The 24,740-nt window shown below is 33.3% G+C and overlaps 2 protein-coding genes across 7 annotated transcripts; both read right to left on the bottom strand.

Annotated features, from left to right (window-relative positions):
* Nucleotides 1-8,275: 8,275 nt before the first annotated feature.
* Nucleotides 8,276-11,095, bottom strand: LOC142548844 (GATA transcription factor 8-like). 6 transcript variants are annotated; one of them, XM_075657421.1, is made up of 3 exons: nt 10,970-11,095; nt 9,783-10,039; nt 8,276-9,108 (listed from the first exon to the last, which is right to left on the bottom strand). In XM_075657421.1, exons 2-3 carry the CDS (start codon nt 10,014-10,016, stop codon nt 8,503-8,505), a joined length of 840 nt encoding a protein of 279 aa, XP_075513536.1. In that variant the 5' UTR covers nt 10,017-10,039; nt 10,970-11,095; the 3' UTR covers nt 8,276-8,502. The 6 variants fall into 6 exon arrangements, with proteins under 6 accessions (XP_075513536.1, XP_075513538.1, XP_075513537.1 ...); XM_075657423.1 differs by having other exon boundaries at nt 10,982-11,081; XM_075657422.1 differs by lacking the exon at nt 10,970-11,095 and adding an exon at nt 10,817-10,953.
* Nucleotides 11,096-13,229: 2,134 nt separating this feature from the next.
* On the bottom strand, nt 13,230-19,544 carry LOC142548843 (protein ENHANCED DISEASE RESISTANCE 2-like). Its single transcript, XM_075657419.1, has 20 exons — nt 19,015-19,544; nt 17,606-17,680; nt 17,457-17,510; nt 17,260-17,372; nt 17,015-17,145; nt 16,898-16,944; nt 16,704-16,804; nt 16,514-16,609; nt 16,379-16,443; nt 16,011-16,082; nt 15,725-15,871; nt 15,338-15,636; nt 15,182-15,245; nt 14,919-15,094; nt 14,676-14,777; nt 14,410-14,460; nt 14,173-14,316; nt 13,921-14,016; nt 13,734-13,835; nt 13,230-13,346 (listed from the first exon to the last, which is right to left on the bottom strand). The coding sequence occupies exons 1-20, from the start codon at nt 19,165-19,167 to the stop codon at nt 13,242-13,244; spliced, it is 2,193 nt and encodes a 730-aa protein (XP_075513534.1). The 5' UTR covers nt 19,168-19,544; the 3' UTR covers nt 13,230-13,241.
* Between the last annotated feature and the right edge of the window lie 5,196 nt (nt 19,545-24,740).

Here is a 24,740-nt window from a genome sequence, read left to right as displayed (position 1 = left end):
TTCAGTTGATCCAACGAAGGTCAAAGTCGTGTTACAGTGGTCTGCACCTACATCTGTACCAGAGATCCGTAGTTTCTTGGGTTTAGCAGGTTATTATCGTCGATTTATCGATGGATTTTCAAAGATTGCTAGGCCTTTGACACAGTTGACTCAGAAATGTGTGCGATTTCAGTGGTCTGAAGCATGTGAGAGGAGTTTTCAGGAGTTGAAGCACCGACTGACGACTGCACCGGTGTTATCAATCCCTACAGAAAACGAGAGGTTTGTTGTTTATACTAATGCATCATTACATGGTTTGGGATGTGTTTTGATGCAGGATCGACATGTTGTGGCATATGCCTCGAGACAGCTGAAGCCACACGAAACCAGGTACCCCGTGCATGACTTGGAGTTAGCGGCCATTATCTTTGCCTTGAATATATGGCGACACTATTTATATGGTACCTCGTTTACGATTTATACGGATCATAAGAGTTTGAGATTTTTGTTTACCCAGACAGAATTGAATATGAGACAGAGACGATATTTAGATTTGTTGAAAGATTATGACTGTGAAATTGAGTATCATCCTGGTCGAGCCAATCTTACAGCTGATGCACTGAGTCGTAAAGTGAGTTGTACGGCAGAGGATGTGGGTCGCTTATCAGCTATGATGATGTCTTGTTGTTCCTTGGGATATGATTTTGATATATCGGTGACTCCTATCCAAGTATCTACCTTATTAGCTGAACCTGATATATATGGTTGTATTCGTGATACACAGATGACATATGAGAGAGTTCAGCGGTGGAAGGAGTTGGTTTCTCGAAAACAAGATACTTGTTTTAGAGTGGCTGATGATGGCAGTTTGAGGATGAAGGATAGATGGGAAGTTCCTGATGCATCTGAGTTGCGCCAGGGTCTGTTGCGGCGTGCACATTGTAGTCGATATTCTATCTACCCTGGTGGCAAGAAGATGTATAAGGATCTACGTTCTCAGTTTTGGTGGAAGGGAATGAAACGTGATGTGATTGATTTTGTACGTCGATTTCTTAATTGTCAACAGATCAAAGCGGAGAGGAGAAGACCGGGAGGTGAATTGAGGAGTTTAGAAATACCGACTTGGAAATGGGAGCACATATCGATGGATTTTGTGACTCATTTGCCAAGAAGTATTGGAACTATTGATGCTATTTGGGTGATTGTTGATCGATTGATGAAAGTTGCACATTTTATACCCTATAGCATGAGTAGTACGTACTTGACGATGGAACAGTTGTATATACGAGAGATTGTACGGTTGCATGGGATTCCAGTGTCTGTTATATCTGATAGAGATCCTCGATTTACTTCTCATTTTTGGGAAGGATTGCAGACTGCGATGGGGACAGAGTTGAGATTGAGTACATCTTATCATCCCCAGACAGATGGTCAGACTGAGCGTACTATTCAGACGTTGGAGATATGTTGCGTGCTTATGTTATGGATTTTAAATCTGTTTGGCAGTCATCTATTCCATTAGTGGAGTTTGCATATAACAATAGTTATCAGAGTAGTATTCAGATGGCTCCATTTGAAGGATTGTATGGGAGACGTTGTAGATCTCCTTTATACTGGGATGATGTTGATCGAGCTGTAGTCACAGGTCCTGATATGATTCATGAGATGGAACAGAAAGTAAAGTTGATACAGCAGCGATTGAAAGCAGCTCAAGATAGACAGGCCGCCTATGCAAATAAAAGACGAAGACCCTTAGAGTTTCAGCAGGGCGATCGAGTATTTTTGAAAGTTTCTCCTTTTCGCGGCACAGTACGATTTGGTATGAAAGGAAAGTTAGCACCGAGATATGTTGGACCGTATGAGATATTGCAGCGGATAGGCACTTTGGCTTACCGTTTGGCTCTACCTCCATCTTTATCTGGTATTCATGATGTGTTTCATGTGTCGATGTTGCGGAAGTATGAGCTGGATCCTTCACATGTGTTGGATATTTCTGAAGTTCAGTTAGATCCTGATATGTCTTATGTTGAGAGACCAGTTTGTATTTTGGATCGATCTTAACGGAAGCTTCGTAGTAAGCTTATACCGATGGTGAAGGTTCAGTGGGAGCATGGAGGTGTCGAAGAGGCCACTTGGGAGACAGAGCGACATATAAGGGAGCTCTACACTACTTATTCTGATGGTATGACGTATCTTTATTTATATATGTTATTACTGTTGTTGATTAATTTCGGGGTCGAAATTCAATTAAGGTGGGTAGAAATGTAATGCCTGAAGTAAATATTACAAGTTGTTGATTTAGTAATGTGAGATTACTAAATAATTAATGATTTTGAATAGAAAAATATGACATATTTTGATCATATGAAGTTCAAATTATTTGAAATTTGGATATAACGTAGAAAACTCAAAGATATAGAAGTTTCATGTTTTGAGTTTTGGAAAATTTTGATCGTTTGACTGATCCAAAGGGATATACCGGTGTTAAAATGTTAAATATTATATATTATATTATATTATATTATTTTATTAATATAATATAATTTAAAAAAATTAAAATTAAAAGATAACTTTGAAATTTACGTTGAATGAATGAATTCAACTTGAACAGAAAGTTAGATGCGAGAGGTGAGAGAAAAGAGAAGAAGAGTTTTCGATTTTTCTTTTCGATCGTACGACTTATCGATTAATCGAATCGACGAACCGACTTTAGTTTTGAGATCGTTGACACGAGGTCTTCGATTTGAGGTATAAATTTTATATTTTTGGTGATGTTTGAAATTCGTCAATTTCTGGAATAAATCCGATAAATTGTTAAATCATACTGAAATTGAAGATTGTTGAATAGTGTATTATTTTAACGAAGTAGAGAAGATTATAGTGGTGTTATTTTGAATTATTCCTAATTTGTTATAATTAGGGATTTTTAATCATTGGATTGAGATTGGAGAGTTGTTTGTCAGCTGTTATTAATTCTGATTGTATATTCGGAGTCTACGAAGTATAGACTACACGTTGATATAAAGTTTTCGCAATTTGACGGATGTTGTAAAATAGCCTATTATTTGATGTTAAATTAATTAGAGTGTATTTGATGGTAGTATTGTGAATTAAATACACCATAATATTAAATTGTTGAGTGATAATAATTTATAATCGAGTTTTATATTTTGTTGAATTAATTGTTGTTGGGCTATTTGATGTTATATATTGAGGCTGTTATGATTATGTTGATACGGTGACAATGATCTGATAATTATTATTGAATTATTTAGATACATCACAAGCCTCAGGATCAAAGAAGTAGCCAGATTTGATATATATATACTCGATTATCAGGTACGTGTTGACGTACGAGCATATGTTGTTATTGTTTAGTATTGATGAATACTATTGCGTTGAACGATGATAAATCACCGGAATTGGATGATTTGGTATTATATTTGTTGTTTATTATTGTTGATATTGTTGACTATCGTTGTTGGGAGACGTCTCGTTGATATTGTTCGTTCAACGATATTGATGTCGTCGGAGTTGGGGTGCGACGTATCGTTGATGTTATTCGTTCGACGATATTGCTGTCGCCGGTGTTGGGGTGTGACGTATCGTCGATGTTGTTGTTCGTTCGATGATATTGTTGTCGCCGGAGTTGGGGTGCGACGTACCGTCGATGTTATTGTTGCAGTGTGATGTTGTTGAGGTTGTTGATGGCTGATTATCCAGAAACGGCAAAGTGGGTATTTCTGTTATCATTTCAGTTATATCTTATGTTGTTGTTAATATAACTGTTATGTATTGCGATGATGATTGTTGTGTATGCTCACCCTTTGGGGCTGTTTCTGTTGGACAGGTTACAGGACTATGCTGTGAGACATGATAGAGGTGAAGGACTAGGTGTGTCTAGTCAAACAGTCCTGTAGTTGATAGTAGATAGAGACAGCATAGTTTATTGTCTTATTTGAGTTATGTGTGTATGTATTTATTATACCGTTTCTGCTGCACTGACGTAGATAGTGTGGTGATTGCACTATTTTGTCGTATATGCATTATATTATTATGTCGTCGAAAAGAAAAAAAAATTATGCATATGACGTCACATGTTGTATGATTACGTGGCGAGGTTCAGGGGCGCCACAGACGGTCTCACTGATCGTATTTTGTGAGACGAATATCTTATTTGGGTCATCCATGAAAAAATATTACTTTGTATGCTAAAAGTATTACTTTTTATTGTGAATATCGGTAGGGTTGATCCGTCTCACAGATAAAGATTCGTGAGACCGTCTCACAAGAGACCTACTCTTTTTAAAAATAAAAGGGTGAAAAACTTTTAATCCTATAATATAGTTTAAAAACCATTATATAAATTTTAAAAATCATTTTTTCGAAAACAAAATATATAACACATAAATCGTGTATGTCTCTAATATTTAACGATATATGGACTTATTAAAATTTGATATATTATATAATTTACAAACCTATTCATATTATCTTAGAATTTTATATAAACAAAACGAATTAGAACATTTTAAAATCAATTGAATTTATATTTCAAATTAAGATTTTGAATTTTCTTGGAAATCTAAAAAAACAAAATCAAAATCACTTAAATGCAAGCCCGGATGAAGTTATGCGAAGTAAAAGAACACATTAATCTCAATGTCAAAAATTAATTTTTCCGGATCTTTTCTTCTACCTATTTAAAGAATTTTATATCTTGAAAATATCACTACGGATTTAATAAATATTAAATATATGTCTACATTTAACGTAAAGCAACAACATATGTCTAAGAATATATTAATTTTATATTTAAAAAATTTGCTATAAATTAATTCCCTGCAATTTTAATTCTTCAGAAGCTGGCGTCTAATATATTGTAAGCTCTGGAATTTTTTTATTTATTTTTTCCATTGTTAATTTTTTTAATATAAATTATTAACACTAGCTTTAGATTTTATGTAACAACTGATTTTAATCAACTGAAAAATGATATAGATATATATGATTTAAAATATTTAAGTTGTATCGATAAAATCAGGAATTCAAATCGAGTGACTAACAATATACTATATTATATGTTAACAATTATATTTTCACGCGGCTGATAATTTTTTTTAGAGTGATTTATAATTGTATCGATTTATTATATCCTCTAAAATTTTAACGTTGTTTAATCAACACAGATTGTTAAACAAAAATATTAGAGACGAGTTTTTATTCATTAGGAATGGATTTAAGATAAGTCGAAACTAATCGGCATTTGATTAATTTATTCGAGGAAAAATTCCTTTTGATTATGATTTTTGAGTTAGAAAATCTTAGTGATATAATTGATTTTATAAAATATAATGATTAAGTCAATCGTTGCCGTATAATGGACCCATTAATAAAGTTTAAGGTCGCTATTAACATTGTTGATTACAATTTGTTTCTTGCACTTAGATTTAAGTTTGTGGACAAGATTAACACCACTTGGTCTACACTTTTTGAGCCAAAACCAATGATTCATGTAATTTATTAAAGGCCGTGTTCAATAGCAAGTTATGTACGAACCCTCAATCAATAATGATGTTGTTGGGTGCAATAATTGTCACTGCTTCGTAGAGCGATCGAATCGTGGCGCTTGAGCTGATGTATGGTTTAAAAGATTTGAGTTACACCATTACTACTAGCTATAGCTTTTAGTAAAGCGACAAGCGCTCGATCCTACAATTAGTATCAGGACCAATGTCACATGTTCGATTTCAATTTATTGCAATGAGTGCAATTATTGGGAGAGAGGTTGTTGGGTGCAATAATTATCCCTGCTTGGTAGAGTGATCGAATCGTGGTGCTTGAGCTGCTGTATGGTTTAAAAGATTTGAGTTGTACCATTACTACTAGCTATAACTTTTGGTAAAGCGGGAAGATGCCAAGTATATGTGTTGTGTATATAATATAATAAACGAATAAGTCTTGAAGATAAATCGTTACGAAATTTGCGGATGACTGTGTTATCCAGAGAATTTATCCGTGCTAACAATTATTTTTTTTTATTTTTAAAAAAGAGATGGGTTGTCAGAATTTATCAAACATTCCAAGAATTTTTACAAACTTTTAGAAGGAAAAATGGACAGGGACGTTGTTGTTGGCTGCCGAACAGCTGTGTTGGAACATTGTAAGGATTAAGACATGGTAGGCCCACTTCAAACTCCTCCAACAGCCAAAGCAAGCGCTTTATTTCTTAATGGGCCCTCCATTAATATTTGGGTCCATCTAAATAATTTACTCTCCCTCGTGGACAAGTCTAACCTTTTTTTTTTTTTTTATTTTTTATAATGGTTCGATAATTTATTATATTTTGAGTGAGTTGTTCATTTAATAAGTCTATTCATAAAATTATACTAATTTTTAGCTGTAAAATAAATGTCTACTTATTGTTTACATGACCTTGTGGCTGAATGATGTCCCGAAATGAGAAGAGATCTCGAATTCATGTCGGATACTAGTTCTGCAAATTATCGTCAAAAACGTAATTCGTGTACGATAAATATCTTTACGATAACTTGAATCACAAACAAATAATAATGTGTGTGTGTCTATATATATATATATATATATATGAGTAGGTCTTTTGTGAGACGGTCTCACGAATCATTATCTGCGAGACATGTCAGTCCTATCGATATTCACAATAAAAAGTAATACTTTTAACATAAAAAATAATACTTTTTCATGGATGACCCAAATAAGAGATCCGTCTCATAAAATACGACCCGTGAGAACGTCTCACACAAGTTTTTATCTATATATATATATAGTAACAAATAATCCATCCTAATTTGGAAATTATTATTATTATTATTATTATTATTATTATTAAGATAGGAAAAGGCTATATAACTCCATAATCTTGGGGCCTCATAGCACCAAACCTTGCACATGCACCTTAGTTTGATATGAAACATGGAATGTCACACTCCATGTGTCACTTTTGACAAGTATGTAATGTCTTATGCCTTAAATATGTAATTGTACTAAAACTAACATAGAATGTGATGTGCTACCAAACACATGTGGTCTACAATTTATGAGTTCACTTTACACTCACTACATTTACTTGGTGTTTTTTTCCCCTTTATCCGTCATGTGTTTTCCACAAATTTTAAATGATGGGCAGATTTGATTTAATGGTACGTTGAAATATTCTATGCTGTACCGAGTGTTTGAGATTGTCTTGAAAATCGATATCATATTGGAGTTACTTGAATTTACTCGATCTCACCAGCGGTTCGACTCAGGTATATATCTAGATTGAGTATGAGGATGATCAAAATCTAAAGTTTTTTTTTAGCGATTCGATAAATTGAAAGATGAACATTTTACAATTACATATTTGTATGTTTATCAGACGAACGATTCATAGAGGGCTGAAAATTAATTATAGATTTAATGGATGTATTATTACAATACACTACCAAATAAATGGTACTTGTTTTTCATTTAACTGATTTATTTGTCTGTTCATCTTTATTTAAAATAAGCTTTTGATTTTTTTTTCATTCTTAAGTGATGGGCCTGAGAATCTCTTAAGCTAGATTATATTGGGCCTAAGTTTGGGCCGAATCTATTAATCGACCCACCATCGGACAACAAATTCTGGATTTAATCCGTTATTGGATGTAATATTTTTAAGAATTTCAAACAATCCCGAACAAATAAATGAATTTGACCCAAAATGACCAATAATTTTCCCGGCACAATATAATAAATGTTTTTTAAGCAAATACAAATTAATATTCTAGTAAAAAATTTGTACAACAGTTATAAATTAGACCAAAATTATACACAATATTAATCAATTATTTCGAAGATGATGATGTAGTTTTCAAAATACCGATTAATTCAAGAGCCCGTGTGCACACATATATAATTTTGATATATTACACATTCACCATGGACACTTATGTCAATACACATGAGGTTCAGTACATCCAATGTGTGAGTGTCAACTCATCGGTTATCACATTAGTGTGCACAGTGAGGAGATTCAGTACATCCAATGTGTGAGTGTCAACTCATCGGTTATCACATTAGTGTGCACAGTGAGTTTATAACATATCGAAACTATATATATATATATATATATATATATATAAAAGTTGGAAAGGAAATATGTTACTATTGAGTCTCAAAATCGACATTTAATCTCAAACTTGAGATATTGATAGTAGATGAACTATAAGTTATGAAAAATGCATTCATCAAAAGAATGAAACGCAACCAAAGAAAAAGAATGACATGGGCAGACATCAGCATTCAAGAAGTGGTATCAACTGCAAAACCAGTATCAATTGAAATTCCAAGAAAGATCCCCAACGGAGGAAAACTGCAACTGTAAACTTAATCGCTACTCCTAACATTAGCCTAACACTCTTTCTACCATCTAAAATAACAGTCAAATATCCATTACATCACTGGACAAGTAACTAAAATCCAAGAAAATCGATTGGAACGAGCACGAAGAACCGTGGCATACTATGGCAAACAATCAGTAACGTGCTCGAGTATTGGAGCGAAGAGAGCAGTAGAAGAAGCAGTAGTAGTTTTCGTAGTTGCTATGTGTTTTGGGACGACGTTTCTTCTCATCTCAATCACTTTCTTGTGGCAATTAGAGTGGACAGATGGAACGAACTTGGGGCTAGCAGCGGGTCGGTACTCAGGTAAGAGACGACCAGACTTGTAGCGAACACCACAAGCATTGCAAAGCGTTTTCGGGCCCATGGGACCAGCCCTCCATTGAGGAGTCTTGGTTATTTCACAATGCAAGCATTTCCTAACTGGTAGAGGTGGAGGGTCCTGATGTGCATCTGTTGGTTTTGCTGGCAAAGTCAACTCGGTTTTCTTTTCTCGGTTCGGTTCCAGTCCAACAGGTTTCAAGACCTTTTTTGTTGATGGCAACTCGGTGAAGGTGGATGCAGGGGAGATGAGTTGAATGGCAGCCCTTGCATTGGAAGTTGCTGGATGAGGGCGTTTGATTCGAGCTCGTTGTGTACCATGGTGATCAGTGTTTGAAGGTGTAGTTTTCTCCCCAGAAAAAGAACCGCTCGTTGAAAGCCATTCAAGTTGCCCAATGTCTTCGTCCTGACAAATTAAACCACACAAAGAGGGGATAGAATTAGAGGAGATTAAAGAAAAACATTTTGTGCATGTAATCCATAAACACCTTACAAGCCAAAAGGTGCGAAAACGGAAAATAGTGAACCACTCAATCCATTTTACGTCCATTACTTGAAAAACGGCCAGCCCGGTTGGTCACTCCACTGAGAAGCTACACTCACTTTCTTCAGCCTCTATTCGTCCTAAACTATTGTCTCAAAATTCAAATACAACACGTATTAAAAATCCATCACACGAAATGTAATCTTGTTGTATCAAGTGGACTAGCTAATCTAAACTACAAATTTGAAAATTTAAACTTCTAACTTATAGGCGTGAGTCTAAAATGGTGATATTTCAGCTTGATGTTACATCCTGACAGACAATTTGCCAAAAAAAATCAAAATCACTTCATGAAGAAAGTTAAATTTTCAAACAATCATCTCATAGAAAATCTATGCTCGACCAGGTGAATGGATCTTTCTATGTACAATATATGGAGTACATTGATTATCGTTGGATCAAGTAAAATCAACATGGTAATAATGCAAGTTCGCTTCATTAACTCAATTTACACATGGTTGGACTAGAGTGTCACCGAATGCCATTTCAAGGTCCATTATAAGTAATGGCAATCATGTAATAAGGCATATGCTCACCGGAACAAAGAGCTCTGCAGAGAGGTCAGGTGGGGCGGTGCCACGGCTACCAGAGAAAAGACGACTGGTCTTCTCCGGCAAACCGCAGTTCCACATGCTTGGGATATCCTTGGAATCACAAGAAGTTTCGAAATTCACACCACCTGAATCATTTTCGGTTGGGAATTCAATCAAGTCATCGATTTGTTCAAAGAAGGTTGTGAAGTCAATCTCATCCATGAAATTTGATTCCATCACTCTACTCGGACAAAACTTTTCTGAAAAAGAACAAAAATGGAGATAAGAAGAAGTTGGGATACAGCTTACACAAAGAATATACACACTGTATATATATTCTAAGCCAAGTAAATGCATGCAATGATCACAAGATTTTTGGAATGGGGGTTCGATGATAGAGTGCAGCACATGATGTAGATTAGTAGGGCCATGAAGGGGACTTTGCTGGTGTGATGACGGTACGAGCTAGCTAAATCATGCTTGCCAGCTTATGAGGAGATGGGGTCCCCGGAGCATATTAGCAGAAAGGATAAGTTTTATGCTAAAAGCAATTTTGGATTCTTGTCCATAATAACAAAAAGTACAACTGATGACTCTTAAAATAATATGCAATATTTCACAGATTCTGAAACAAGAAAAGCTGGAAAATGGAATGAAATACAGTTCATCCGACGTATATGTTAACACAGGGCTTGAATAGAGAGCACCGTGCTAAACAAATTGTTATTTTTCAGCAAAAACCAAACAAGAAAGAGAAATTAATGCCAAAAAGCAGAATTATTGAGCAAATCTTGAATTATTATTGTTATTATTTCGTGGGATTATGGCAAAAATCAAAATCATGAGAAATCCTTAAAAACTTACTGTACTAGACTACTTTCCTGCAAGAGAATGGGATGGAGGTGGTAAGTTTTAACACAGGAACAATGAATGTACCCAGGAAAATTTTAAAGTAATTGTTTCTCAAAATGGTAAAATAGAGCAAAATCAAGTAATAATTAAGCTAAATATGACAATTATCAAGAAAGGTTACTCACAAGAAAGAAATTGCAAAAAAGATGACATTCTGTTGTTTGAATAATGAATAATTCAAAATTTTCTCTCCCCTTTCGAAAACAACGTACGATAATAAAGACTCAAACTTTAAAAACGATTCCTCGAGAATAGAGCAAAAAGATTCACGCAGTTACCAATTTCTCAACCTTCTTCAACTCAGCCAGCAAAAGGGGGGCCAAAGAAAACCCAAACAGTGGAAGAATGGACCCAAAAATGGACGATTTTGCTCATAAAAAGCCAATAATGTATTCATATCCCAAATTTCAGAGGGGTGTATTTAACGTAAGATATTTATTGAATTTTTGTGGATTTTAAAAGTTTAGACGTATTCAATTAAGATTTTTACATATTTTTAGTGGTATTCAAAATAGACTTTCATAGATTTTTAATAAGTCAAGTGGTATCAAATATTGATTTTTAAAAACTCTATAAAAGTCTAGACCTATTCAAATTTTCAATAGAATTTTAATAACATCATGAAATTAATTAATATACTAACATTAAAGCCTAAGGTACGACTATAAATTGTCAAAAATTGTATTGGTTCAATTCACATATTTGGATGGATTTTTAAAATTTCTAACTCATATTCATATATAATCTATTTATTTCAATCTATGTCGCTTCACATCACCTCTCTTCTTATCTTCTCTCATCTCATCTATCTCTATCACTATCTCAAATTTTCGAAGTGTATCTCTATATATATTTTCATCTTTTTTTTTTTCAAATTTTTTTTCATTTTTTGGCTGATTGTTCATTTAATAATTTTTTATTTTAATATCATAGGAAATTTTGAATTTTAAAATTGATTTTGTGATTTTTAAATTATGACTTATACAATTAATGTAATATTCAATAATAATAAAAGATGATCCAAAAAAATGTCGCTTAATTCTTAATAATTGAATAGGCTTGCAACAACTGTGATTTTTAAAATTCTTTTTAGCATTTTTAATTAATATGTAAGTTATGATATTTTTATACAAAATTATATCCACACAATGCTAAATAATATTCTTTTCACATGTATATTATCAATTCAAAAACAAGCTAACAGATTAATTAATTTATGTATTTTAAAAATTTACAAACATGCATACAAACCCACGTCTATACACATGTAAGGATTAAATGATTTAAATTTTAAATTTATTTATTAAATATAAATATTTAAAAACTATTTCAAACTGAATATGTTATGTATGTCAATTAATTATTGGTTCAAAAAAATTAATAAAAAATAATATGTTATAATTAAGTACAAAATTTATAAAATTTTATAAAAAAAATTTCACAAAAATCTATAAAAATTTTACAAAAAAGTCGACATGAATCCACATAAATCTATAAAATTATATAAAAGTTAATAAAAATCTATAAAATCAATAAAACTCTGTCATTTAAAAAAATTATTAAAAATGATCAAAAATTTGAATCGAATACACTTAATTTAGAAAACAAAACAGAGAAAGAGAGAGAAATGCCGGGCCAAACCCGTGCGTCTGAAACAAGAAACACAGCACTCAAAAATGCAGAAAAGAGAAAAAAAAAAGAAAAAGAAAGAACCATTACCTCCATGCTACTGCTATTCCTCCATTACTACCGTCACTTTCACGGAAGCTCTAGAGTCACATGTTGGGTATATAAATGAATACAATGTATCAACATGTGATTCTGTTTGCAGATTTATCGTAAAGAGGGAAGAAAGTTTGAAAATACGGGAAGTAATTAATGAGAAAGGTTGTTTGGTTGGTGGGGCAAGGATTCTTGCTTCATTGTAATTCGCAAGGTCTTTGTTTGCTCTCACCCTTTTCACTATAGTCAGCAGTAATGTTCGATAAGACATGGTAGTTACCACATCTGCTGATTACGGACATTAGCTCATGAATTTTATTTTAGACAATAATATGTAAAAATTTATTAGTGACTGAACAGATACACAACATGAAGGCGACTATTATTGATTCCTACATCATTAAGGCCACAAGTCGTCCGAGAGAGCTACGAGCTTCCAGTTTAGGATAATCAATGTTGGTAACGATACGTTGATGAAGAACAACGGCTCCATACGGGATAATAGATTTTATTATTATATATATATATATATATTGATTACATTTTCATTCAGCATACATCAAATATAATAGAGTATCATCTTGTTAAACAATATTTTTTAATTAAAAAATCAATATTTTTTTAACACTTTCACTATTTTTGTAGTTACAATAAGAATTAATTAATATGAAATTTTCACGAATCAATTTAACTAGCCTCCACCTTTGCCTCCAATGCCTCAAACTAATGAGACTAAAAAAGAAAAAAATTGAATATATATGAATCAGTTGGAGGGTCTCTCTTCCTTCATTCACCTTCATGCTTGAAGAATTCTTTTATGTGGTTCGACTAGATGATACGTATAGAGTCAGTCGAAACAGACTTTGCTGCATCTAGATGATTCAGTCGGCACGTTCCAAGGAGGACTTCCGGCAACTCGTCTTGTGTATTACCCTGTAAGTCCAAAACAAACACCATTAAACAATTTAAACCATGAGTCAACCACATAATCTTCACAAAACGGATAAGATGCACCATCATATGTTTGCATTAAACATCATGCAAAACTCTTCATCGTTTTTCTCGGTATGGCTATGTAAATAATACAAACTGTTAAGACGTTTAGTGTTCGTTGTTGTACTAAAAATAATAAGTCATAGTGATAATATACTCAAATTTTATAAACCATATATTAGCATAGGCATCACAGTTTGATCACTCCTGTATCGAGAGGCTAGCAAGGCATTGGAGGCCTTTGTTGCTTCCTAACATAAACCTAGTAAGTACTTAGTAGTAACATATTTCATCATAATTTGTAGTTTGTCTATACTGCTGCTTTACCTGTATCAAAAATGCCATTTCTATCACAAGATTGTTCAAGTAACCAAGAACAAGGCTAACGACTCCTCTTGCCACTGTCGATGAGCCAACATTGATATCCAGCTGAAAATTTAAACATTTCATTTTAAAGATATTGATGTTTTTTTTTACTTAAAGATTACCAAAAGGCTCATTTAGTATATGACACCTCCAAGTAGTTTTTTCCTCGATAATAATTCACTTCAAGCGCTTGTCCGAGCAAACATGATTTCTTACCAACACTCTGTTTTACTATCCAAGATCCCTGCAGAATCACTTCAAACATGTGAGCATCGTCCTATTTTGTATCATGCGGAAAAAAATTTACGGGGAGACAGATTCAAAATATGTTACTTTAAAGGATAAAGGTGAAAAATGTATATTATTGAGAAAGAAAAAAGAAACATCGCTACAAAAGTACCTTCGAAATGTATGGTATAAGCTTGAATCTTGAGTTCCTAAAAGCATCATCTCCATTGACAAAACGCTCCAACAAAGGTGTTTCATTTAGGGGTGTTTTCAACATGTAATATAAGGCCAGATTATACATTGTTGTACCAGGAACCTGATTTAGTAGCAGATGGAACACATACATATACATTAAACTTGAGATCATCAGGAACATGGAAAGTATCAAAGGAAAGAAGTAAGATTTTACCTGTATGTTCATGACAAAAAAGAATTCTGAACCACCCCTGTCTGCATATTTCTGCATATTTGTTCATTGAAATTTGATGTTAGCCTTTCTCTTTATACACGTGTGTAAGAGTTTTTTATTAAATGAGGGTTAAAGGCAGTAAGGCACCTTTCTATGACCATTTGAGTTAAAAGTTGATTGTCGTTTTTATAAAGTTTGTGAGTATGAACAATTCAGGAGTTCGAGAATTCAAGATTAAAAGATAAAAAAACAACTATAATTGAAACCTGAACAATGCCTCCAGGACGACCAGCAAGATCATCTTCACGCTTGTCGGATCTTAGCCAATCTGCAGCAACCATGTGCATTAATGTGCTCTTCGCCTTAATCTAACAAAATAAAGCAATTTCCAGGAGATATTAATAATGATAAATTGATAATATGAAGTGAAACGATATAAATACATCTATTTTCGTGATATAAGGATAGAGTAATACGATCAAAGTAAATAAAAGATATCAATATGTGACCTTTTGATGGTCTTCGAGATAATTATCACCACGGATGAGGAAGGATGAAGGATCAGCAGCTGCCCAACTACATAGCATGTTGAAGCTTGAATCTTTTGGAAGTGTGGCTCCATAACAGCATGAAACATTTTCTCCCCAAGACAGTTCTTGCAAGTCGACATATCCCTTTTTCTGGACTGCAAATATTATGTATTTCGAGTCATTTCTATTTTTTTAAAATTCACATATATTTGTTATGGTAAGATGTATCTAAATGGGCTAACCTGCAAGATCATGCAATTTTTTCACAAAATTAGCAGCAGATGACAATTTTGGCTGATAGATGTCCTGAGCATTTCAGATTGAAAGAACAAGTCACAAATATATATGTCAGCGATGAAAAATTTGGAAACAAGATGAGGAACAAGTGTATAAAATACCACATAACAAAATTCTGGGGTTGTGTCAGAAGTCCACCCATTGTCTGCTGCCTCATCTTCAAACGGTTCAGGAACATCAAAAAATTCATCAGCAGCATCATTCAACCCCTTAAGACTCGAAGCTTCAGAAAGACGTTTCAATCCCTCGTCTTCTGTTATCTTCTCCACCATTTTAAGGTTTACTTCAGTTTTGATCTCTTCCTTCTCATTCTGAGGAATCCCAACCTCCACTGCAAGCTCTCCCAATAAAAACTCGTTGGTAGTACTTCCTACCTTAGCTCTGAACATCTCTCTTAAGGCTGCATTGTGAGAAACGAGGCTCGCCATTATGAAAATCCATTTAGAATCAGAAGTATTGTTTAAATGTACATAAGTTGTGCACTTCACCTGCGACCCTCCCAAGCATACGAATAGTTATTGATCTTGAAGATGCTTTCCTGAAACGGGACTTCCAAAATCTCCAATCAACAGCGAGCATATGTTTTATGACACAGTGTTTACCTTGTTTTGTGGGAGTTATCACATATCCACCGCCTGCTCAGTTACAAAATATAAAACACCGAAATAATCAATTAGCATAAACATTTTCCATCCATTTTCATTCTCAATCTGTCAATTTTAGATAACACGAATTCCATATTTTCCATCAAATCCAGTTCAAGGCATACATTACTTTTAAGGCAAGCTCGAATATATCCGTCTTGCGGTGGACACTTCCTGTGGATCACAGAGTGGTAAAGAATCACTGCAACAAAAGCAATAGAATTATCAAGTTCATGTCTATTAACATAAACTCGACACAATATAAGAACATGGAGACGAAAATGAAAAATAATAGTAACAAACCTTTTAACTTTAGCTATAGCTTTAACTTCTATCAAGTTCATATCTATAATAACATAAACTCGACACTATACAAGAACATGGGCACGAAATAAAAAAATGATGGAAAAATAAGAGGAACAACCCTTTTAACTTTAATTATAACTTTAACAGTTATTAACTTCACAGCATCAGTTTCTGGGTTAGAGAGTACCATACCATATGTGCCATCATCTTCCCTTCTCCAATAACGGCGTAGCAGCAAATCTCTTCGTTTCATTGCCCTGAAAATGGAAATGTGATTAACGATATCATTATATTACAAAATGTATTCTTGTTAGTTACAAGACCGACCATGGTAACCAATGATTGTATAGCTGAATGTGTATTATATCTGTATGACCATCAAGATGCTCAATCACACTTCCCCTGTAGAAGCAGAAATCCCATCTGCAAAAGTATTTAATAAGTAAAACTCAAGAACTTCAAATTTCCATCTTTATTGCAGAATTTTCCTAAAAGTAAAAAATTATGGGATCCTTACTCAGATTTTGAAGTACCAAGAGACAAAAGCGTACGGAAAACGGTTTCCGAAGTTCCATCAATCACACCAACGGCCATTATGGCTGGGTGGTCGTCCCAATGCTGTACATAACAATTCAAATACAAATCAAAAGGAGGGAAAAATGTCATGAACTCTAAGGGGTCCCCCATAGACGAGTCGCAGGAATCTACTACCTTTCCGTTGGAATCTCTGTCCTTCGCTTCTTTGAAGAGACGCAATCCTAAAGAGGCAATATTAGAAAATTTCTTTTGCAAAATAATACAATTAAAAACCAACATTCAAGTAATTACCATCTTGACAGCCAAATATTTTCCACGGTGAAGGACCAATTACATCCGAAGTCATGGCATTTACATGTTCAGAAGATGCTGAAGTCCAGTCGACAGACCTTTTATTCGCCATTCTCTTTGAAACACTTAAGCTGTTAAGAAAAAGGTAAAACAAGATTGTGCAAGGATAATGGCAAGATACATAGGCAAAAGTACTCCCAAAAGTTATTTTCAAGTTATAAGTATCTAAATTGTAGAATTCTCACCTGAAAGGCTGCCACCTCCTTTTTGAACAATTTGAGTTAGTCACGGGGTCCAGAGCAGTGTCCTGCAAAGAACGAATCCATCTAGCAGCTTCTTCAGAACTGGTTGCCCCTAGCTATTAAAGTATGTCAATGTCATTCGCCATTACTATCATCGTGTCTTCTTTAAGAGTTATAAAAATCAAGACCGGATAAATCACCTTAAGCTGATCGTTATGATTAGAAGTATTGTAGAGGGTAAAAATAAAAAATACCTGTACATAACAAGATAGATCATATATAAGTATAAAAGGTAATACAAATTTTGCTCTTTGCTTACTAATACTGACTCATCAGAAATTAATTTTACTTTCATATGATGACTCTCTCTTCCGTTATCTGTAACACGAATGCAGGAGTCTATTATTGCACTTCTCACCGGCTCCTGCCACAAGAATGGTCAATTAATACAAAGCAAAGGACTGGGATTAGCAAAAGAAGATAATATCCATTATTTTTTTCTCATTAGACTTGTGGCGTGGCACCAAAATTTCATTAAGGACAAAAATGACTACGAAAGGATGTATCGGTGACTAACTGGCCAGGAATGGAACCTAAAATGGGTGAGCGATGACGCTCCCCTGTCAAACAAGAGAAGCACATTGAAAGTATGAGTGATTAGCATGTTCAATTTTTTAAAAGGTAAATTTTGCCCCTCCATTTTTTGTTTTACTCTCAAGCATTTTACATTGAAATGATACTCACTCACCTAAATAAAAATCCTCGTTATTTCCCTATATAGCAAGTGGAAGATATGAAAATATAATTTTCATGCCTCATATGGAAACTCTTTTTATTTAATTATCATCAGTTTGATTTTCTGTCTACATATGACAAATCCTTGATTTTACATAATTAAACACAGTCAAAATTAAAATCTTATAGAAATGCTGGCAGATAACAAACTTTGTTCGTTCTCCCAAATATAAAAAGAGACAACTCCAGAGAATCGATATCAACTCTCTTTGGATATGCTTTCGCTTGAAATTAATATCAAATAAGTGGTCCATTGTGAATATCCAACTTTCTGATAGATAATTTGAGAATATTATTTAATTGATTCCTTTATACTTATTTGGTGATCAAAGGTAGGAAGACTAGTGCAGCAACCATTGTACCTATCCCTATAACACAAAACCAATTATTAAAACAAAGAACTTTATATATTGTATAGCACAAATATAGAATTATATATTTAAAAAATTAATTCCAACAGATTGAAAGTCGATTGGATAGTTTTATGTCAATCATTAGATGAAAAATTAAAATAAGGACAAACCAGAGACAACAAGATTATGGTATGACAACATGCCAATACAGGAAACACAGGAGATAATACAAAACAATGAAATCTTTTCTTTCACCTCATAAAAGTACACGATATTCAACTATCATGAATCATGATCAAAAAAAGCCAAATCATTTCACAGGAATCGACACATACGGGATACATCATCCATACATATATACACAGAGCGGCCTGGAAATAAATTCGAAATTCATTTGTAATCTATTGAAATTATAAGTTTCGCCCAAATAAATGGAGTTCATGCTAAATTCTTAGTTATATATACTTGCATCATACATGCATGTCCCATACAGAAACACAGGATACAAAGATAACAAAAATACACACACATATATATTTATATTCTTTGCATGTTTCCAATGGAATCATGAAATAAAAATGGAAAAACAACGATAAAAATCAAAACGCACCTCTGTATCTGAAGAAGGAATAGATTTGAAGCTCTTGAGGCAGTTATCTTGAAGAATGAAGTATCTTTTACGTGAATATTGCAGCCCAAAACGGTTGAAACGAATCAAATAAAGCCATCCCCGCATCATACCTTCTCTTTCCGCCATACCCATTTTCCCGAGACTCCCGAAAAAAAAAACAAATTTTTATATATAAAGAATCCCACCTTTTTGAGACGATTCCCTGTTGTTCAAAAACCCATTTCAATAATATCCGAAGGACGTGTTATGCGAGATATTTACGCATATATATACACGAAAAATGTATATATACGCAAGTCTAAGAACAAAAACAGGATTTTGGGAAGGTGGGAGGAGACTGGTGGGTGATCCTCTGATTCCTCCGAAGGGAACCAGAGAATCAAATGAAGAAACTCGTATATTTTCTGGATTTCAGGCGCTGCGAAAATATGTTTGGCAAACTTTTTTGCTTGTTTTTTGTTGGTCTGTGTTTCTTGTTCTCTTCCGTTCCGTTTGAATGAAAAAAGATCGGATGATTATGATGATGATGCTTGAAGGAAGTGCACCATTCTCTGAAATTACGATTTTACCCTTCCCTTGTTTTATGCTCATTTTATTTCGAATAATTTATAAGTTCAGAATTTTAAAAAATAAGAAAAACTGAAAGGTGCCCATTAATAATATTAGTGCATATATATTAATAATATTATTGTTAAATAATTTTTAAATAAAATATAAACATTATATTAAAATTTAAAATGTTATGTTATAACTGATACGATTATTTAAAAGTTAAAAAGTTTATATAAATATAAAAAATGTTTTATTAAGATATGATAACTAAATATAATATGAAAATTTATTAAAAATATATATATATTTGGCAAAAACTTGTGTGAGACGGTCTCACGGGTTGTATTTTATGAGACAAATCTCTTATTTGGGTCATCCATGAAAAAGTATTAATTTTTATGCTAAGATTATTACTTTATATTTTGAATATCGGTAGGGTTGACCCGTCTCACAGATAAAAATTCATGAGACCGTCTTACAAAAAAACCTATTATATATATTTTATGATTGTGAGGTGATTAAACAAGATGAAAAAATAAATAAAAAAAGACCTCACAAACTAAATATTTTATTTTGCTAATCAAATTAAAATTTTCACGTAAACAAGATTAACCTATCTAAAAATAATTAAAATCATCAATATATCCAAATAATAAATCACCAATGCATTAATTTTTATTTATCCAATATAATTATCTAGGAAACGTTGGAATGGCTCATTTTACTATTTTATTGATTATTCGGTACGACTTAGGTTCTTTTTTCCTCGTAAGAAAAATAGAGTTTTCAAAACAAGCTATTTAAATAATAATGATTGTTTTCATCGTGAAAATAAAATAAATGAGGAGAATAAACAAGGGCAACTTTACAATAAATCCTCATCTCCATCCTCAACTTTATCTTTACTTCATACCTGTTCAAATCTTTGCTTTAACTCGTCAATTTTTTAAAATTTCCCAAATCACCCTTACTTTTCATAATTATGATACGTGGTATTGTTTTACATATCGAGCATGTTCTTAAAGGCATATAACCTCAAGACATACAACTACGCAAGGTTTCCAGCATATATATCATATTCAGATGATCGGTTTTTTTTTTTTTATAAATGGCTCATCATGCTTCCGTATAATAAATTGAACAGTTTACCTCTTTGATCAGAGTGTCTGGGGTTATATCCACCGATTTTTACAGATTTCTCCTCACAGCCCAACCGCATAATCGCAACCGATGGTTTCTGACGCAGATTCCTTCAACAGCACTTAGCACAACCCTGTTTCATTTCCTACCTCAGGGTGTATAATAAAGTAGTTCAATTTGAAACTAATACATGAGAGGGGCAAAAACTTTTTCTTTTTATTCAAACATATAAAATATTATTACGAAGTAACTTCCTGTAGAGGATGAAGAACTTGTTTAGCTACTTATAGTAGCCAAAGTTAAAACACATAAATTAGAAAAAGAAAATATTACGATGTTTTAAAAGAAAATGAAGAGGTTGAATGATGTCTTCATTTTCCTTCTGTCTTGATTTTTATAGAAGCTTTTTGCGGATATTAATTTCGGACTTCAAAACTTGCCTTAGCTTTTTTTTTTTAAATGCATTCCAGTTGTATTCGACATTATCTATTGAGTGGGTTGAGTTGATGGTTGAATGGTCCCTCGATTTTTTCTCGAATTGTCTTTTTCATGATCATTAATTTAGAAACAGCTTTTTCTGACATAACCAGTAGATATATGTTTGGATCATATCAGCTGAAATCTCATTCACTGCTTCTTTTAACAGTTTGTATAGATCTTTGAAGATTACCAGCTGTTTTCTTATCGTATTGTTCCGTCTTCTGGAAATCTTGAAATATGTAGAATAAATTTTTTTGGTTCCAAACTTCGTTTTAATTCTTGTGTGATTTTCTTGTTCCCATTTACTCTGTATTTATAGGTGCATTCGGGTCCAAGTCTTTTAGTTAGTGTGCAAATTACATGCCTACTTACTTCTGTCTCCTTTTGATTTGGACATTTTGGGCAGATATGTTCTGACTATCTTCCCACATGAGCCATGTTGCAGAATTTTCGACGAATTTTTTTACTCTCTGGTAGCTTGCTATTCCACAAAAGATTTCTTTTCTTTTCAAATAAATCTTCTGCAAAACTTGTTGTTTTTACTGTCATAGTAATTAACAGTAATTGATCCATTTACCGAATTATGATAAAATTTAAACGGAAACTTGACTTTGTTCATCACAGTTAGATAGACCTATAGACCCCATGCTTTTTTGGTGGAAATGTCATCTTCAGTAACAAGGGATGTTTCTTCTATCAGATGATCCTTGATGAATTTATGAACATTAATATCTGGCATCCTTAACTTGATGAAATGAAAGTCTTCGTGAGATCATTTTCCTGCCGGTTCTGGTTCTGGAGTCGTACTAAAGAAGTATAGCTCCAGAATGTCTCATCTAGACAAATAGTCGTTATTTGCCCATGTTTCATGAACCTCTTCCTGAATCCATTTAGATAGTTCTGAAATTTCGGGGAAGCTAGGTGATGTAGTATAAACCGAGGCAAGAACCCCGAATTCATACCAGGCTTTTACTTCCTTTAGATATGAATTTGGTTTCATCCATACCCTATGATATTTTCATGAAACATCAACCCTGATTGTGGCGGGGCTAATGCATAATGTTGTTTTTAATTTCTCCCACATTTGTTGATAAATCTGAAATGTAGAAATTATTGCTTCATTAGTATCAACATTAGATTTTCCTTTGTCTGTATTAGGTCTAAGGTTGATCTTTCACTTTTCGATCCCCAAGGTGAAGGGTTCACTTGAAGACTCGAGATTTGAATCTGGAGTTTCAATTTTTGTTTCAGTCGACTTATCTGAAGATGATCCCGACTTAACACTTGTGCTAGAGGTATTTGAATCCCTTGTTCCAGGTATAGAGTCATGTACTCGAAAACTCTCCATTTGGGAAACCAGTTGTTTCTCAATGCTTTGGAGGATATGTCTTTGTATTACAGATCATAGCTGAGTATAAGCCTGTTAACATCCTCTGATACGATTAGAAACAATTCTCTTATCGGCTTGTTGTAGCCTACCCGCAACTTCTGTATTTAGGGCAAGCTTATTGAACTCGTTTTGAAGCATTTCAAGGTGTTCCCTCAAATGCCTTTATATGTTTATGATGTCATCGATATCACCCATGTCCATCTCTTATTAAAAAATTTGCAAGAATATTTTCATGAGATTTAATAATCACAATATCAAAAATATAATTTTGACATAACGCTTGCCATCTTGATAATCTAGCCTTCTCGCGTTTAGATTCTATTCTATTGCTCAAGAAAGCTTTTACATGTATGTTATCAACTTTTAAAGTAAATTTCTTTGTAAGTAAAAATAATGGTAATTTTGCAAAAGTCATTTTGACTGCATAAAATTCTTTTTCGTTGATATGCCATTTTATGGCTTCTGCATCTGAGAGAAGTCCACTGCAATATCTGCATGGTTGTTCTCTTTCTGTTGTGAGCTTGGTTAAAAATACCGCCCACAAATGATTATTGGCATCTATATATAATACCAGATCATCTTCATATTGGGAAATACTTATTTTTTGAATTTTTTTACAAATCTCCTTGAGTTGGCTAAGTCTCTGGGTGTGTTCTTTCGTCTATATAAATTTCGCATCTTTTTCGGTAATGGATTGAACACTTTCTTATGTTTCGCTAGGTTTTTAATAAACATTTCAGAAAAATTAACAACTCCTAGAAAACTTTGAAGTTGTTTATATTCTTTTAGCTCGTTTGGAAAATTTTGCACATTTTCTATTTTATGATCCTGCCAAATTATTCAAGAATCATCGATTTCTATTCCGAGGAATTCAAACTTTCTCGTGGAAATGACTGCTTCTTTTTCAGATAGAACCAGTCCTTCTTTTTTACAAACATTAGATAAAATCTCTAAATGCTAAATATGCTCCTCCATATTTTTAGATGCGATTAATACATCATCGATATAGATAAACACAAATTTGAAATAATATTTAAAGAGATTATCCATTTTCTTTTGAAATATTATGGGTGAATTAGCCAATTCCATTGGTAATACTTCCCCAGATATAGTGTCCTTGTGGTGTGGAAAAAACTGTGAATTTCTTGCTTTCTTCCTGCATCTGAATTTGGTAAAACCAGACTTACAATCAAATTTAGAGAATATCTTTGTATTGCGTCTGTAACTAATTAGATGTTCTCTACTAGGTATAAAATACCCATCAAACTCCAGAATCTTATTAATTTCTTGGTAATTAATAACTAGTCTGATTTCATTCGTTTTTATCTCACCGTAAGAAATCATGGAATGTTGTATGATTAAATTCCTACTTTAATTAAACCAAGATCCAGATATTGCTTGATTATAATCTGCATATCTTTTTGATCAATTATGTTCATTGGGATAGGCTTGCATCAGACAAATTCATATTCTTTTCCTTCCTTGTTTTTAAGGCATGCTTTGAGTTGATTTTTATCCCACTATGCCAAGGGATCTTCGTTGGAATTGTTTTTTATCCTCTTCTTGACATCTTCTAATGATACCCTTGATTCAAATTCTACCTCATTCTGATGTAGAGCTATCTTGGGGCATCCTATTTCTTCTGGTTGGAGCTGTTTATCTTCTCTTAATTGGAGCATTGTTTCTCCAAACCTTCTAAAATCTTTCATTTTTTGGTTCATAAGTTTTCCTTCATCACCACGCTTGCTGCGAAACTGAATTAAAATTTTCTGTAAAATGCCTCTCTTAGTCTTTGGACTATGATTTTGTGATCACAAGGTGTTGTGAACACTAAGCTTCTAGTCTCATTTTCTTGCGTGTAGTACTTAAACATTTGTAAGAAATTATTTCCGAACAGAATGTCAGCTCCTGTATCATGGAAATAAATTGGTGGTGTTTTTACCTTATACCAAGGTGTTTGTCCAGCACCTCCAATCACGATTTCTGTCATTTTAATCCCTTTACATAAGATTATAATCCTTCTAGAGAAATCTCTCCCAACAATCTTAGGTAAATCTTCTTTCAAATTATTTGAAAAAACTCATTTTGCTGTATAGATTTCAGCTCTTGAATCAATATAATCAGCAAAATATTCCTTATATCG

The sequence above is a fragment of the Primulina tabacum genome, chromosome 6, assembly GCF_025594145.1.
Source record: "Primulina tabacum isolate GXHZ01 chromosome 6, ASM2559414v2, whole genome shotgun sequence".
In the NCBI taxonomy this organism is placed as follows: Eukaryota; Viridiplantae; Streptophyta; class Magnoliopsida; order Lamiales; family Gesneriaceae; genus Primulina; species Primulina tabacum.
This window is presented reverse-complemented; position numbering and strand designations above follow the sequence as displayed.

Coding starts and splice junctions, on each gene's coding strand:
- LOC142548844 (XM_075657420.1), bottom strand. CDS start 10,136: ATGCATTTACTTGGCTTAGAATATATATACAGTGTGTATATTCTTTGT. Junction 9,109..9,782: donor CTGCAGAGCTCTTTGTTCCG/GTGAGCATATGC, acceptor TTAATTTGTCAG/GACGAAGACATTGGGCAACT.
- LOC142548843 (XM_075657419.1), bottom strand. CDS start 19,167: ATGGGTATGGCGGAAAGAGAAGGTATGATGCGGGGATGGCTTTATTTG. Junction 16,610..16,703: donor CTTGGTACTTCAAAATCTGA/GTAAGGATCCCA, acceptor ATACTTTTGCAG/ATGGGATTTCTGCTTCTACA. Junction 14,317..14,409: donor TTTTTGTCATGAACATACAG/GTAAAATCTTAC, acceptor CTACTAAATCAG/GTTCCTGGTACAACAATGTA.